This window comes from Mesocricetus auratus, unplaced genomic scaffold (genome assembly GCF_017639785.1).
Source record: "Mesocricetus auratus isolate SY011 unplaced genomic scaffold, BCM_Maur_2.0 Super-Scaffold_15014, whole genome shotgun sequence".
In the NCBI taxonomy this organism is placed as follows: Eukaryota; Metazoa; Chordata; class Mammalia; order Rodentia; family Cricetidae; genus Mesocricetus; species Mesocricetus auratus.
In genome coordinates, this window is record NW_024429186.1 from 41470754 (window position 1) to 41486933 (window position 16180).

General features: G+C 38.0%; 1 protein-coding gene and 1 long non-coding RNA gene across 3 annotated transcripts in view; one reads left to right on the forward strand and one right to left on the reverse strand.

The window, feature by feature from the left end:
• LOC121139334 overlaps nucleotides 1–1665 on the reverse strand; it is a 30439-nt gene extending 28774 nt beyond the window's left edge. Inside the window, exon 1 of the long non-coding RNA XR_005876269.1 lies at nucleotides 1589–1665. This is a non-coding gene — a long non-coding RNA (uncharacterized LOC121139334). The remainder of the gene's footprint in view (nucleotides 1–1588) is intronic.
• The window catches only part of Kcnh5 (potassium voltage-gated channel subfamily H member 5), a 316006-nt gene that overhangs the window by 58246 nt on the left and 241580 nt on the right, over nucleotides 1–16180 (forward strand). For both annotated transcript variants that reach the window (XM_005072763.4, XM_040742923.1), the window contains one exon: nucleotides 1464–1856. In XM_005072763.4, coding sequence (XP_005072820.1) covers nucleotides 1464–1856 — 393 coding nt within the window. The remainder of the gene's footprint in view (nucleotides 1–1463; nucleotides 1857–16180) is intronic.

Genomic DNA, 16180 nt, shown 5'->3' on the forward strand with positions numbered 1-16180 from the left:
TGTGTGTATGTGAGCGCACGCAAGTGCTATGGAAGATAAGTCATAGAGCTATATGCTAATATTTAACTTTGTTTATTCATGTATTCAAATATTTGATGCATTTATCACTTAGACTCTTCCCTGCATGGTTCTGATTTTTTTCTAGAAGTACTGAATAACTGATTGCATGCGTTCTGAAAGTCTACTGGAAATGTTACTTAAGAAAGCCCCATTGCCACACTTCTTGACACTTCTCTTACTCTAGTGAAATCAAAGTATGAGGCAGAAGTTGTTTTTAATCTTTTAAAAATTAAATTAGATACAAGCTTGCTCCTTCTCCTCTCCCCCGCCCCCCATCAACCTCCCCAATCTCCCACCGAATTCCCACTCCTCTCCCCAGGGAGGTTAAGCCCTTCATGGAGGATCTCCAGAGTCTGTCATTTCATCCAGGGCAGGGCCTAGGCCCTCCCCCATGTGTCCAGACTGAGAGAGCATCTCTTGATGTGGTATGGATTCCCAAATTCCATTTGTGTGCCAGGGATAAATACGAATCTAGTACCCAAGGCCCCATAGATTGCCGAGGCCGCCTCACTGACACCCAAATTTAGGGGGTCTGGATCATTCCCATGTTGGCCTCTCAGCCATCAGTTTGGGGTCCAAGAGCTCTCCCTTGTTCAGGTCAGGTGTTTCTGTGGGTTTCCCCAGTCCCAAAAGGGGTCAAGACCGAGTTTTATACGGGATCCTTTAACTAGTTTCTCATTTCTCAGATTCCAACAAGCAGTCTAAGTCCTGTGTTGTGGTTGTCACCTTTGGCTCGTGCTGGGTCATCTGCTTTTCTCCTTCTCTTACTTTAGCCCTAACAGAGTAAGTTATGGTTCATATAAACTTGCACTGATCATTTAGTGTCTTATATTGGTTGCTGAAGGAAGCTTGCACCCAACAAGAAACACATGTTCTCTTAAAGTTCTGGTCTTAGAAAAAGGAAAAGCAACCTGTACCATCCCAATACTGACCTGTTGGCTATAAGGGTACCTGCTGAGCGAGTACAGAACAGCAAGACTGCCAACAGTGAGGCTCTGGGGTTCAGGGAGGCCATCAAAAGCAAAAGTATGTTTTCAAAGGTGCCAAATATGTGTGTAACAGATGGTAGCCAGTCACCCAAATTACTGTGGGACAGTCAGTGAAAGACAAGTGGTTCTTGTCATGCTTGCCCAATACATGGGCAGGAGCACCTGAGACACTGTGCTGTGGGTCAAGGTTGGCCACTGGAGAGCCAAGCAGATGGACAAGTAATCAGATCAACTTGTGGAGGAGTTGGGCTAGAATAGGGTTATTTTAAGGGACAGGAAACAATAGAGTATGATTGACTTAAAACTGAGAATTGTAAGACTCAAGCTGTGCTTTGATTCATCCCTTCAAGTGTGCAGTCTTATCTGACTTCAGAAATGTCCCCATCATTTATACACCCTTTTTCTTCCTTACAGGTTCTTCAGCTGGGGTCAGACATCCTTCCTCAGTACAAGCAAGAAGCGCCAAAGACGCCACCACACATCATTTTACACTACTGTGCTTTTAAAACTACTTGGGATTGGGTGATTTTAATTCTTACCTTCTACACCGCCATCATGGTTCCTTACAATGTTTCCTTCAAAACAAAGCAGAACAATATAGCCTGGCTGGTGCTGGACAGTGTGGTGGACGTTATTTTTCTGGTTGACATTGTTTTAAATTTTCACACGACTTTTGTGGGGCCGGGTGGAGAGGTCATTTCTGACCCAAAGCTCATAAGGATGAACTATCTGAAAACATGGTTTGTGATTGATCTGCTGTCCTGTTTACCTTATGACATCATCAATGCCTTTGAGAATGTGGATGAGGTAAGCTTTTCCGTTTTGTTTTTGAAGTGTTGGAGATCAAATGTTTTGAAAACAGTGGGGTAAAAGAGTTTTCACAGATGATAAAATATCTTCAGGGTTCCCATTTTCCCCACCACCCTGATATTATTAAGCATGTGCCATAGAGTTTAGCTGACTTTCTTAAATTAACTGTGGTTTAAATTAACTGTGTCTGTGGTTTCCTCATGTTTTCTGGCTGAAAAGGTGAATTACTAGAAAAATGGCTATGGTTGAAAGTTGTGATTGGAGGAAAACAGGAGGAGGAGCAGGAGGAGAAAGAGGAGGAGGGTCAGCAGGATGAGGAAGACAAAAATGGCAGTGGCATTTGGAGTCAAATATAGTTCACAAACCAGATGATGGGTTTAGGGAACAAAGATATATTTTCTTTGAAAGACCACATCTTTGGAAACTTCATGTTTCCAAAGTTGAGTGACTTCTTCACTCAAGGCACACCATGGTTGGAGTCTTAAGAGTTAACATAAAAACCAATATGTTTTTATGAAGAAGCAGTTTTTGAATTGCTGTCATTTTGATTTCTGCTTTTTGTTTTAAATTCCTTATGAATGCAGTTGTAGGTAGAAAGTGTGTTTGATGAGTTCTGATGTTTGACCTCTCTCAAGGTTATGTTCTATAGTGTTTGTGAGAATAGGAATAATTAAACCATGTCATATCTTAAAGGGTCGCTCCATTCATAGTTTCTTCTCTCTGATGTAAGGGTGGATGACTTACAAATTACTACAGCAAGCTGGTGGGATGCAATCAGTAATAAAACATAAGTCAGGCAGCATAAAATATTTATCACGTTTTTAAAAAATTATAAAGTTACCATATTGCTTTCCCTAAAGATCCTACAGTGTCCTTGTTAGATGACTCATTGTAAAGTCTGCCTCTGTACAGTCTGCACTGCGGTTGTTGTTTCATGTATTGTGGGAGTAGACTAAATCTTTTCTTTATTGACTTTTCCATAAATTTTCTGTTTCAATCAGCTACATTGATATTTAAACCTATTTTCCCCAAATTAAATGTTGACTTTTTATTTTGATACTGTACACGTACTATTATTTTATGGAAACACTGATGAGTGATATCAATTTTCTAATTTTAGATTCTGCATGCATCAAGCTGTTAAAAGTGCATTTATTTCTTTCAAAATTGTTTTCCGAACTGAATTAAGAGGTGTTAACACTGAAAATGTCAATCATAGGAGGAAAGACAATAAGCATTATTCCATTTTCCACATGGAGTATTACATGAGCATATTATGACTTAAGCTATTTAGAACATAGGCATAAGTATTCTAATAAAACAATCAGTCATATGTGAATTTGAATGAAGTTGATCATGCAGAAGTAGAGAGTAAAATGATGGGATATCGCTCTGGGGTGTTTGGGAAGATGCTGAACTAAGACTACAAAATTTCAGTCAGTCAGAATGGTTGCACTCAAGACACATACAATGATACAGTTAAAAATATACTATATTCCTAAAAACTGCTGGCAGACTGAGTCAATACAAGAGAATGGAGGACTACTAATCAAATTTGCATTACCCTAACAAGATACATGGACAGATTGGTTATAAAGGCATGGGTTTATTTTGTTCATAGTTTTGGAAGTACAAGAGCAAGATTCAGCAGCCCCATTTCTTTGTGACTCTGACAAGAATTGGTGGGAGTGTGTAGGGGTGCATGCGTCCATGCCTTATACCAGAATATATATATGCATATATATATATGGTGTAGGCAGGCCCTACAATCCAATTTAAGGCACACTACCAGTTACTTAAGAGCTTTCCCTTAGTCCCTATCTCCTAAATGCCTGCAGTACCACCCGGGGGAAGAAACCCCTAAATATGGGCCTCTGGGGGAGGTCAACATTGAAACCACAGCAGGAGAAGTGTTCTTACCATAAAATCGATGATGGATTAAAGTCAAAACATATATTAATTAGCTGCATTTAGTTATTCCATGATGTCTACATAAGTCAGAGCAACTTGTACATCTTAAGTGTGTATGTTTTTGCCAGTTGGTAAAGAAGACGAAAGTGTGACTCAATCCATAGAAAAGAGTCCAAGTAAAGCCATTCCACAATAGTGAAATGTATCTATGATTACAAGTTTAATTGTGTCATAATATACCAACATAGAACTAATTTAAAGGACACTTGACCTCATTCACCCTAAATACAGTGCAGTGTAGCCTTCTTTGAGATTCCATTTTCAGTTATAACCTTGAAAGATCAGAGCTGTATTACAAACAGTAGGTTGGTGGGTATGGTGGCCGAGGAGGTCTGCTGCTCATACCTTCCTTCACTGCACAGAGTGTGAACAGCAGGGTCCTGGGCCAATCTCTGGCTTGGAAAGTCAGTTACTTACTTCAAACTCAGAAGTCCGAGTCTCTGGAAGCTGGCCACAGTGGGAGTACGTACACTGCAGAGAGCAACAAGAGTGGGTGCTCAAGCTGCTTCCCCTTCAATCTGTGTGCATCCAGTAGTTAGAAGAAGACAACACCACACTAAACACAGTTGCCTGAGAGTGGCTGGCTTTTGAGTCTTTTGCAGTGTCACCCTGAAGCCTCATTCTCCCTAAGCTGCTCCCAGCCTATGACTAAGTATGGAGGGAGGCCCATCATTAAAAAGGATTGTGGGATGATGTTTGCTTTATTGTTGTTGATTGTTTACTTTTGAGATTATATTTTAACCACGATTTCTCTGTCGCTGTAAAATAAACTGCACGCTTGATGAGGGTGTAGGTAACGATTTATTGTGTAAGGTATTTACAAGAGAAACTGGCAACTCAGGTGAGTCAGCAGCTTTCCCATCCTGGACCAGAAGCCCGAAAGAGAGCGTGCATCTCTCCTGCACAGTCTTCTATTACTTTTATTACTTATCTGTAGGCACCTCTAGCCATGCCCAAAGTCGTCTAAAATCTCGCCCTACATTTCTCCTTTCCCTTTCCTCCCTCCAAACCCTCCCATGTAACCGTTTTGTTCTTTAGGCTCACTGCCTGTTTCTTCCATCAGTTGTTATTACATGCTCCCTCTTTCTGCACTTCATTCCGAACTCTCCTTTGCCAAATCTTCTGTTGACTCATTTACTGGTGCCAGATCTGTGTTGTGTTTTGAGGTTTTCCCCCTACTTCTATCCTTTATGTTTTCTCTCCCCCAGACATTTATCTTAGTCACATTCTTGCACAGACTACTTTGGTTTGGCACCTGCTCCTTCCAGGACCTGAAAGACAAAGCAGTGTGGGAATGAGTTAATGTCCCACATCGCTCAAGGGAGTATCAGTAGTGATAGCCTCTGTGAAGAACAGTCAGCAGTGCCTTATTGAAGAAAGAACAAACTCTAGAGGAAATGACTTAATTTGTTTAGGAGATTCATTTATTCATTATACGTTGTTTCCAAACCATTGAGGAACATAGTTATGTATCTTCCCTCTGTAGTTTCAGCTTTAGGCTTCATCTTTGGCTTCTCATCCTGAAATCTGATCTTTCAGACTCCTTTCATACATGCTCCATTGAGATCAACTTATTCTCATACAGATAGGTCATCCATTTGGTTCAATAAATTCTGAGTGTTTGTAAGCAATGAACTCTTTGTAGCTGAAGTGTCCAGCAGCACCCTGTGGTTATCTTTCCTTCTCTGCTCTTTCTGGTTTTCCCAACAGTGGCTCATTTCAATATACTTATACTTATCAGAAGTTCAAGCATCAAGTTATCCATTCATACTCCTTGTTTAAATGTCCCATTACTGTACCAGTGCAAGAGGTATTCACTCACCATCATGGGTTTAAACAAATGTCTCTTGAATTTCTTGCGCCATCAAGAGTTTGGCTAGCTGCAGTATTCTTGGCTTGAGGTAACTCTGCTGCATTCTACCTTTCAGAGATTCCATTTAAGAAACTTGAAACCACTGCAGTTTCTAATCCTTTATAAGTGACCTTGTTTCTCTCTGTAGAGATTTCATGTATCTCCTGTGTCTTCCAAGGAAACTGCCTGATGGCATGCATTTGCTTAGGCCCTTTCATACATTTTCATAAGAAATTGTCAGAGTGGCCTTCCCAATCTCAGAAAGCATGTTTTATAATTTCATTTTTTATGAGAAACCTTCATCCTGGTTTTCTTAATTTTCTCCCTGCTGAAACACTTTTTGTTTAAATATGCTGAACAAGCCCTGTAATTTTCTTGTTTGTTCTAAGCTGCTTCCCCAAACCATCATCTCACTGCTGCATTCTGGGAGCTTTCTTTATCAGTATTTTCTAACTCTTGTTGACCATAATAATGCTGTTTTGCTTGACACTAATGTAGCTAAATTTGCTTTTGCATCATTCCTGTGCACTTGCCATGTATGCTACTATATTTAATGTTCTGTAATTGTAGATTGTTACATTCAATGTATATTTTATAAAGACTAGATAGATTCTAAGAGTCTTTGCACCGTGCAGCCTAATTTATTCACATTTACTGTGATTAAATGCGTTCTGACTTATTTAGAACATTGTATTTTCCATTTTGCACGCTTTCCCCCCCTTTGTCATGCTGCCTCCTTTGCACTTTACTCTCTTCTAGGTGGAGTGAGATTTCCCTCAATTCATCGGACCCTGTCTAATGGCTTGAATATATCCCCGATAATCCATGACTCTTGCATTTCTACATGAACATTTGACTTAAATACCCAAAGCTTGTGAGACTCTTTACCCCCCTCCAAAATAACACAAGGACTTCTGTTTATCTTCTTTAATCTTTTTAAGACTTACTCATTTTATTTTTTTATGTGCATGAGTGTTTTGCCTGTATGTACACATGTACACTATTGTGTTTTTGCCTGGTACCTGTGGAAGTCAGAAAATGACATCAGATGCTATGGGACTGGAGTTGCAGAGGGTTGTAAGCCACCAGATGGTTGCTGGGAATTGAACCTGGGTACTCTGCCAGAGCAACAAGTGCTCTTAACTGCTGAGCCATCTTTCTAGCCCTGTTCATTTTCTCTAAAATTAATATACTATGTTTGGTTCCACATTGTTCTTAGTTTTCTCCTCTAATTATGTTATTCTTTAACGTTGTTGTCAGTACAGTTTACACATCCATCTTTTTTCTTCCGTGCACTATGTTTAATGCATCTCTGGCATCCCCCTGATTCAGCTCTTGAAGACTTGGCTCTCTGTTAACCACCCATTGTATAGCATCCAGCTTTCCCTTTCAGGAAGGATTCTTGGCGTCCATCTCAAAACTTCCAATTATCACCTTCATATTTCTTCACTGTGCACGTGCATGCACATAAATGTCACTAAAATTATTTTAATCTTATTGCTAGTCTTTGTATGATCTTGTTTCTTCTGCCTACCCTAGGACATGCTTTCTTCTCAGCCTTGCTTTCCTTTGTCACAAGGAAAGTTGCAAGGAATAAGTGTGAAAAGACGCTGATGAGTTTCACTTGAAAAATCCTACACGTCTGAGTGGTAATTGTTACTCCACTTAGTAGGGTTCCTTCTGCACAATTTCAGTGTAAGTCCTGAGGTGGTGAATAATGTGTCCCCATGGTATTTCTTCATGCGTGGGTGTGCACTGATGGCATGAACGTTGGCAGCGTTGCTAAGGTTTCATTGAATTCTACAATGGCTAAGATGAAATGGAGTTTAAGCAAGAGGAGCCACGCCAGCAAGTGGGGAGTGGGGAATAAGAGAGTGAAAATTCCAGTTTAATCCTTTATTTCCGGACACGTGCAGAATGACGTTAGGCAGCTTAGTAACACTTTATTTTCAAGACCCTTGATACACTCTCTGAAGGCAAATGAGATTTATTAGGAATTTGTGAACTGGATACGTGATTTTTAAAGAAAACTACGAGGCAGCAAAGACAGAACCTATTACAGAAAGTTTCTGGCCTGAAAATAATGAACATGAGTTTTCTAAAAATCCTAAATGGAGGATAAAAGATATTCTCTCATGAATCCTAAAATAGAATCTAGCTGATTTGTAATACACATTTGAACCGGTGTCAGGGGTCTAGAGTACTTGATTTGGGGGAATCTCAGGGGAACTGGTGTAAAGTACATAAAGAAAGATTGGGTCTGCGGACAGCACGCTGCTCAGCAGTGTGTGTGTGTGGGGGGGTGGGTGATCCCAGGGGGTGATATGATTATATGGTAAGCCTGAAAAATGTTAGAACAAAGCAAAAATAGGAAAAAAGATCACTCATGAACTGATGCTGAAGGGAATTTGGATGAACTGGTAACAGCTTAGTGGAAGTTGGTAAGATTTTTAATTTTAGAAGTCTTTTTGAAAACAGTGTTTGAGTTATTATTTGTTCATAACTATGGTTGTCAAACTGCCACATGCAGATTTCATGTTACCTCGTACATTTAAAATTGTAATTTTACCTCTGGTTATCATAATAAGAATTTAGAATCCAGAAAAGGGTAATCATGCTTGCAGTTGCTAATGCGTTTTGTCAGACTAGAATCTCTCTGTCCCTTTTGCCACTTCAGATCTTCTACTGGGAATAGCAATGGTAGACATCATTATTTATACAATTGACTTGCTATTATCTTTTAAATTAAAAGAGATCATTGAAAGTAATGTTTGAATGAGTTAAGGAAAGGACTGCATTTAGTTTCTTCTGTATTAATTCTTCCACCATTAGCTCCTGATAGTTATTGTATATGGTGCAGTGCTGTATGAGACTATTTTTTATACAAGTATATATAGTGAGATGAACAATTCCCCTGAGTCTCTTTCCTTCCCTTATTGGTCATCTTTATTTTCCCAGACAGTTTGTTTCCACTTTCATGTCTTGTGAATGTACACAATTTTATGTATGTGTATAAAATCTAGGAACCACAAATAAGAGAAGACGCAATACTTGTCTTTGCACTAGCTCAATTAACTTCATGTAGCTATTCCCAATGCCTCCTTTTTTTTAAAGGATATAACTTTGTTCTGTGTAGCTAAAACAAATTTCATGTGTGCATATATCACGTTTTCTTTATTCATTCCTCTGTTGCTGGGCATCTGAATTGATTCTATAACTTATCTTCTGTGAAAAGTCATGATGAAATGAACATTAAAGTACAAGTTTCTCTTTGATATGTTGAGTTGGAGTCCTTTGTATTTAGCTTGGTCATGTAGGAGATCTATTTTTAGTTTTTTGAGGAAACTTCATACTGATTTCCACAGTGGCTGGACTAGGTTACACTTCACCAGAATTGTGAAAGGGTTTTCTTTATTCACAATATTTGTTATTTATTGTTTTAATGACTGCCATTCTTAGCAGGATGACATAAATCCCAGTGTTGTTTTACTTGTTATTTCTTTGATGGATAATGAGGCTGAATATTTTTTCAAATTTTTATTGGTTGTTTGTACTCCATCTTTTGAGGCCTGTCTATTTCATTAGCTGATCTATTGATTGTGTAATTTGTTTTTTTTATTTAGTTTTATATATACACATATATACATAGACACATGTATACATATATACACCTTACCTCTCTCTATATATATGTATATATATAAAACATATATATATATTCATATTCTCAGTATTAGTCCACTGTTATACATACAGCTAGCCAAGATCACTCTGTTTAGTACAAGGTCTCTTCAGGATATTAAAAATTTGAATTTCTCAGTAGGAGCTTTTAAGTTTTGAGACTCCATTTGTAAATTGTTGGTTTTATTTATGGAGTGACTGGAACTTTATTAAGAAGAGCCCTTGCCTATACATGAATACTGCAGTGTTTTGCCTAATTTCTTAAAAACTGGGGTTGAGTGAGGGATAGGAAGTTGCCGAACTTCATTCTTCTGTGTGTGAAGATGCAGTATTTCTAACATCAGTTGTTAAAGAGGCTCTTCTCCCCACTGTATATTTTTGGTATATTTGTCAAAAATCATATGGTTCCCTTACTGCAGTGTTTTTGCCTAATTTCTTAAAAACTGGGGTTGAGTGAGGCATAGGAAGTTGTCGAACTTCATTCTTCTGTGTGTGGAGATGCGGTATTTCTAACATCAGTTGTTAAAGAGGCTCTTCTCCCCACTGTATATTTTTTGGTATATTTGTCAAAAATCATATGGTTCCCTCTTCTGAAATGAAAAAGAACCAGAAGATCAGGGGGTTTGCTGTGAGATTGTGTCTCCTAGTAACATCAGAAGGAACCCACATACATAATGTCTCGCCAATATGACCCTCTGAACGTGAGCCAAACAAGGATGATATCAGTGAACATGCCAAACTGGATGGGAAAAGCCCACTAATCCTCAATCTGCACAAAGAACAACAGGCAACAGAGGAAAGCTGGGAACAGGAGAGGTGGCCTTCCTCAAGGAAGAGTACACCAATTGGTTGTCAAATGATCATCCCTGAAAACATATATAAAAGGAAGACTATAAAGACTCAATAGGTTATATTTAGGAATGTATATATAGATATATTCTTACATATAGGCATGCAAAAACAATTATTCAATAAAAGACCATAAATTTGAAGAAGAGTGGTAAGGAATATATGAGATAGTTTGGTGGGAGGAAAGGGAAGGGGAAGACGTAATTATACCATAATCTCAAAAAAATCATGTTGTTGTAGCTACAAAGGTTAATGTCTGGGTCCTTTGCTGAGTTCCGTTGATCTCCAATTTTATGTAAGGACAATTCTGATTTTTTTAACTATGGCTGTAATTTCTTTGTAATCAGAATGGTGGTACTTCTAGCATTGTCATTTTCTTAACGATTGCTCTGGATTTGGGGGTCTTTTGTGCCTGAACGTGAATTTTAAGATTTTTTTCTTTGAACAATGGTATTGGAACTTTGTTGGGGATTTCTTAGATTGGTAAATTGATTTAACTGTATTAAATAAATGGCCTAACTTTGTGTCACACAGATTCTTAAGTTGTAAGTAATAGGAATTCATTTTGTTGGTTCCAGAGCTTGAAAACCATGGGGTGAAGGAACTAGTGTGTGCATGTGAACATGTGTGTACTTGTTTATATGCACACAAGCATGCACACACATGTATGTATGGTGGTCATGAAGGTCTTATTGCAGTGTCTCCCATGGCAGAAAGTTGCAGATACTGAATTAAATATGTAACATTAATTTTTCATGAGATGGAGCACTCCGGAACTAAGTGCCTCCCATTCCATATCCTTTCTTGACATTGATGCATTGAGGAATATGTTTTAACATGAGAGGACAAATCACTGAGCATTGCTTAATCCTTTTTGCTATTTCCAAGTGGATGACACCATATCAGCAGTCAGTCTTAAGAAGTTTCATAGCTAAGCTTTTAAGGACATTTGTAAAATAGACTTTTAAAGAGAACAGTTGGGTCATACAAAATTGAGGGGAAGCACAGAGATCTCCCATACATCTTTCACCTTTATACATGCAGGTTCACCCATTGTCAGAGTTCCACACTAGCATGTGCATATATTAGTTGATCACCTTGCATGGGTATACTACATTGCACTCAAAGCTTGCATTTACTTGAGGGTTCACCCTTTGTTTCGTATGTGTTGCTGTTTTTGATAGCATATGGGGACAAAAATACACTGTTGTACTATAGGCAATTATTTTCACTGTCCTAAAAGCCATCCTTGCTTGGCTTCTTCATTCATTCTTACCTATAATCTCACTATCATCAATCCTTTAGGTGTTTCCATAGTGTTGTCATTGAAGACTATGGCATATAATTGTGTCACATAATTGGAACCAATGGTTGGTAGGCTTTCTGTGTTTGTCTACTTTCTCTTAGTAATAGGCATTCAGCATACCTCAATGGGATTTCAAATGTCAATAGATAGCTCATTCTTAGTGCTCAGTAATGTATCATTGTTTAGATGCATGCAAATTTATTCACCTACTGAAGGACATATTGAATGCTTCCCAGGTTTTTCAGTAATGAGAAAATCTGCTGCAAATATTTGCATGCAGATTTATATGTAGATATAAACTTTCAGAACATTCAAGTCAGTCAGTGCAGACAGAGGAGCAAGATTACTGCATCATATGTTGTACGCTTAGTTTTTTGAGAAACGACCAAACTTTTTGCCAAAATGACGGTGCTATTTTACATTCCCATGAGTAGTTGATGAGATGGGAGTCTGTTGTCCCACATGTTTGACAACATTTGTTAAAGTTAGTATTTTGGATTTTCATCTAATTGCAGTTACCTAATAATATAATGACACTGAACATCTTTTCAAATGCTTATTTGTGACCTGGATATTTTCTTCAGTAAGCTATCAAAAAGATCATTTATTCATTTATTAATAAGTTTTTTAAAAAGTTTTTTGAGACAGAGTTATCAGGTGGCTTATGTTGGCCTTGAGCTCACTGTGTAGAGGAGGGTGGTTTTGAACTTCTGATCCTCTTATCTCCAACTCTTAAGTACTGAGATTACAAGTGTGTATTGCTACATCTAGCTAGGTTGTTTATTTTTTATTGTTGAGTTTTAACAGTTTCTTGTATATTTTTAGGTAATAGTTCTTTACCAGATCTTTCTCTTGAATATAATTTCTTCTAGTTTGTTATATATCTTCTTAATCTCTTGACAAGATCATTCACAAAGTAGAATTTTACATGTTTTCAAAAGTTTTTTCATGGATTGGGTCTTTGTTGTTATCTCCAAAAACTGTCATTGGCTGGAAAGATGGCTCATTCAGCAAAATACTTGTTTTGCAAACATAAGGACCTGAGTTTGATATGAGTTCTGCAACCTACATTGAAAAAGAAATCCAGGCATGTTGGTGTGTGCTAGTACTTGAGAGGCAGAGAGAGAGAGAGAGAGAGAGAGAGAGAGAGAGAGACAGAGAGAGAGAGAGACAGAGAGAGAGAGACAGACAGAGAGAGAGAGAGACAGACAGAGAGAGAGAGAGAGAGACAGAGAGACAGAGAGAGAGAGAGAGAGAATATGAATCTCTATGGCTCACTACCAAACCAGTCTAGACTACCTGACAAATTAAGGGACAGTGAGAGTCCCTGTCAAACAAACACAGATACAAAGAAGCAAACACACACACATGCGTGTGCACACACACACATACACACATAAACAAAGGTGGACAGCACCTGAAGAATCACACCCAAGGTTGTCAACTGGCTTCTATATATAGAGCATATAGGTATATCATACCTACCCACCCTCCATATACACATAACCCCCACAGACTTATTACTATAACTAAAGTGACCTCAATTTGCTTCTTTCACTGTGGTTTGAAGATTGCCAGTCTCCCCTTTAGCTCATTATGAAATTTAGTCCTCATTATGAGATTGTAAGAGGTGGAGCCAGGCAAGCCTTGTGAATGGACCGATTCATTTATGGAACCAACAGATCACGGCATTTTCTGAAAAGTAGGCCTGTGATCAGCACCTATTTGGGTAAGTCTCTTGTATGTTTCCTGGATCTTGTCTGGTGAAGTCCCGAGCTGCCTTAGGATTTCTAGCAAGACAGGCTTCATATGCTGTGTTCCTTAATAAACTGTTTAGAAAATAAAATAAACTATTTATACAATGCTAAGTGTTCTGTTTTGTGTTAACAACAGAAAATGCGCTATCTTTGTTGCCCTCCCACAAACTTTACACTTTCTGTTTTATATTCAAGTGTATGATCCATTTTGAGTTAATTTTAGTGATGGGCATTGACAGTGACCAAGTACTATCTTTCTTCTTTCTTATTTTTTCCTTTAATCTCATCTTATACATTACATTCTAATTGCAGTTTGTCCTCTCTCCACTTTTTCTAATCCTTCCCTCTTCTCCTCTCCCCCAGATCCACTCTTCCCATTTCCCTTAAAAAAGTTACAATAGGACTACGCCCAAACTCTCATTTCAAGGCTGGATGAAGCAACCCAGTCAGAGGAAAAGGGTCCCAAGAGCATGCAAAAGAGTCAGAGACACCTCCCATCCCCCTCCTATTTTTAGGAGTCCCACAAGAACACTCAGGGACATAATCATAAAGTATGGCTTAAACCCATACAGGGTTATTATTGCCACTTGTTTCTATGATCCCCTATGAGCCCTGATTCATCCATTTGCCTGCAAATTTCATGATGCCATTATTTTTAATAGCTGAGTAATACATCATTGTGTTAATGTATCACATTTTCTTTGTATGTTCTTCAGTTGGTGACATCTAGGTTGTTTTCAGTTTCTGGCTATTATAAATAAAGCAACTATGAACATAGTTGAGCTAGAGTCCTTTGGGTATATGCCCAAGAGTGGTATAGCAGGGCTTGGGGTAGATTGATTACCAATTTTCTGAGGAACTGCATAATGATTTCCATAGTGGCTGTACAAGTTAGCAATCCCACGAGCAATGAAGGAGTCTTCCCCTTCCTCCACATCCTCAACAGCATGAGCTGTCACTTGTATTTTTGATCCTAGCCATTCTGACAGGTATAAAATGAAACAGAACACCCATAGTACAGGCCCTAAGATCCACAATCAATAAATGGAACATCATGAAACTGAAAAGTTCTGAAAGGCTAAAGACACCACCAGTTGGACTAAATGGCAGCCTACAGAATGGGAAGAGATTTTCATCAACTCCACATATGACAGAGGGCTAACATTCAAAATATTTAAGGAACTCAAGAAGCTAGACATCAACAAACCAAACAATCTAATTTAAAAGAATGTGGTTCAGATATAAACAAGGGAATCTAAAATGGCTGAAAAATATCTAAAGAAATGGTCAATGTCCTTAGCCATCAGGGAAATACAAAGTAAAACTACTTTGAGATATCTTTTTGTATTTTCATGTGGATATGCATTGTTCTTCTTGTTCTACTGCTGTTTGTTGAAAAACAAGTTACAGTGTTCTACTTTTTTCTTTTGTAAAAAATCAGTTGGGCTATATGTTCTGCAGTATTCATTTTTTGTCTATCCTTTTTTGTTGTTTTTTTTTGAGACAGGGCTTCTCTGTATTGTTTTGGAGGCTGTCCTGGAACTTGCTCTGTAGATCAGGCTGGCCTCAAACTCATGAGATCTGCCTGCCTCTGCCTCCCGAGTGCTGGGATTAAAGGCATGTACCATCAACGCCAGGCGCTGTTTGTCTATTCTTTTACCAATCCCATTCTCTCTTGATTGTGGTTTTATAGTAAGCCTTATAACCAGACAGCACATTTTCATCAACAATATGTTGAATATTCTGTTTTAACCTCTCAATATAGATTTCAGAATTATTTTGTTGATATCTACTAAATAAAACTTTGCTGTTATATAATTAGGAAGAATTAGTATGTAGGTAATATTAAGTGTTGCTACTCATAAACATGGAACACAGCTTCATCTTTGGTATCCCTTTGTGTGCATGTGACATATGTGTCTATCCATGTTCACAAGTGTGTGGAAATACTTGTATTGCAGAAATACTTGCAATTCTGTGTGTTTGCGTGTGAGCATATGTGTGGTAGCCAGAAGTTGTCATTGGGTGTCTTTCTCTATATCTTTCCATTTTATATTTTGAGGCAGAGGTTTCTTGATTGAACTCATATCTCCTTGATTTGACTAATCTAACTAGCCATGTTGCTCCAAACAGAAATTCCCTTCTGAGTGCTGGGTTATAGGTTAGCTCCCATACCTGCCTACTGTCTATGTGAGAGCTGGGAACCTGAATGACAGCTGTAATGCTTGGAGGACAAACACTTTAACTCTTGGGACATCTCCCCAGTTCCCATCTTTTGGCATAGTTTGTAAGAATTTTGTATATTTTCTTATATAGATCTTATGCACATTTTTATATTTGTATCTGGATACTTCTTTTTTGTGGGTAGTAACATAAATACTATTGTGGTTTAAATGTCAAATTTCACGTGTGCATTATTAATTTGCAGAAATATATTTTATTATTTAATAATAACTTTATTTCCTTTACTTTTCAATAATATACAATTTTCCCTTTCCTTGTCTTATTGAATTAGTGGGAATTTCTATTATGCTGTTATACAAAAGTTGTGAGAGGGAAGGCATATCTATTTTGTTCCTGATCTCAGTGGAAAACAGTTTTTCACTATTAGGTATGATATTTGTTGTAAGGCTACTAAATTTTAAATTGAAGATATGTATATATTCTTTTGTTTTTTTCCCCTGTCCCCAGAGACAGGGTTTCTCTGTGTAGCCCTGGCTATCCTGGAACTCACTCTGTAGACCAGGCTGATGTATATATTGTTAGTCTGTAGATTTTGTGTTAGATTTTGTCCAATGCATTCTCTACATTCATAGATATGATCATTCAAGTTCCCTCCTTAATATGTTGTTTGACTTTCAAATGTTGAATCAGCTTTTATTTAGTCATTGTGTATAATGTTTTA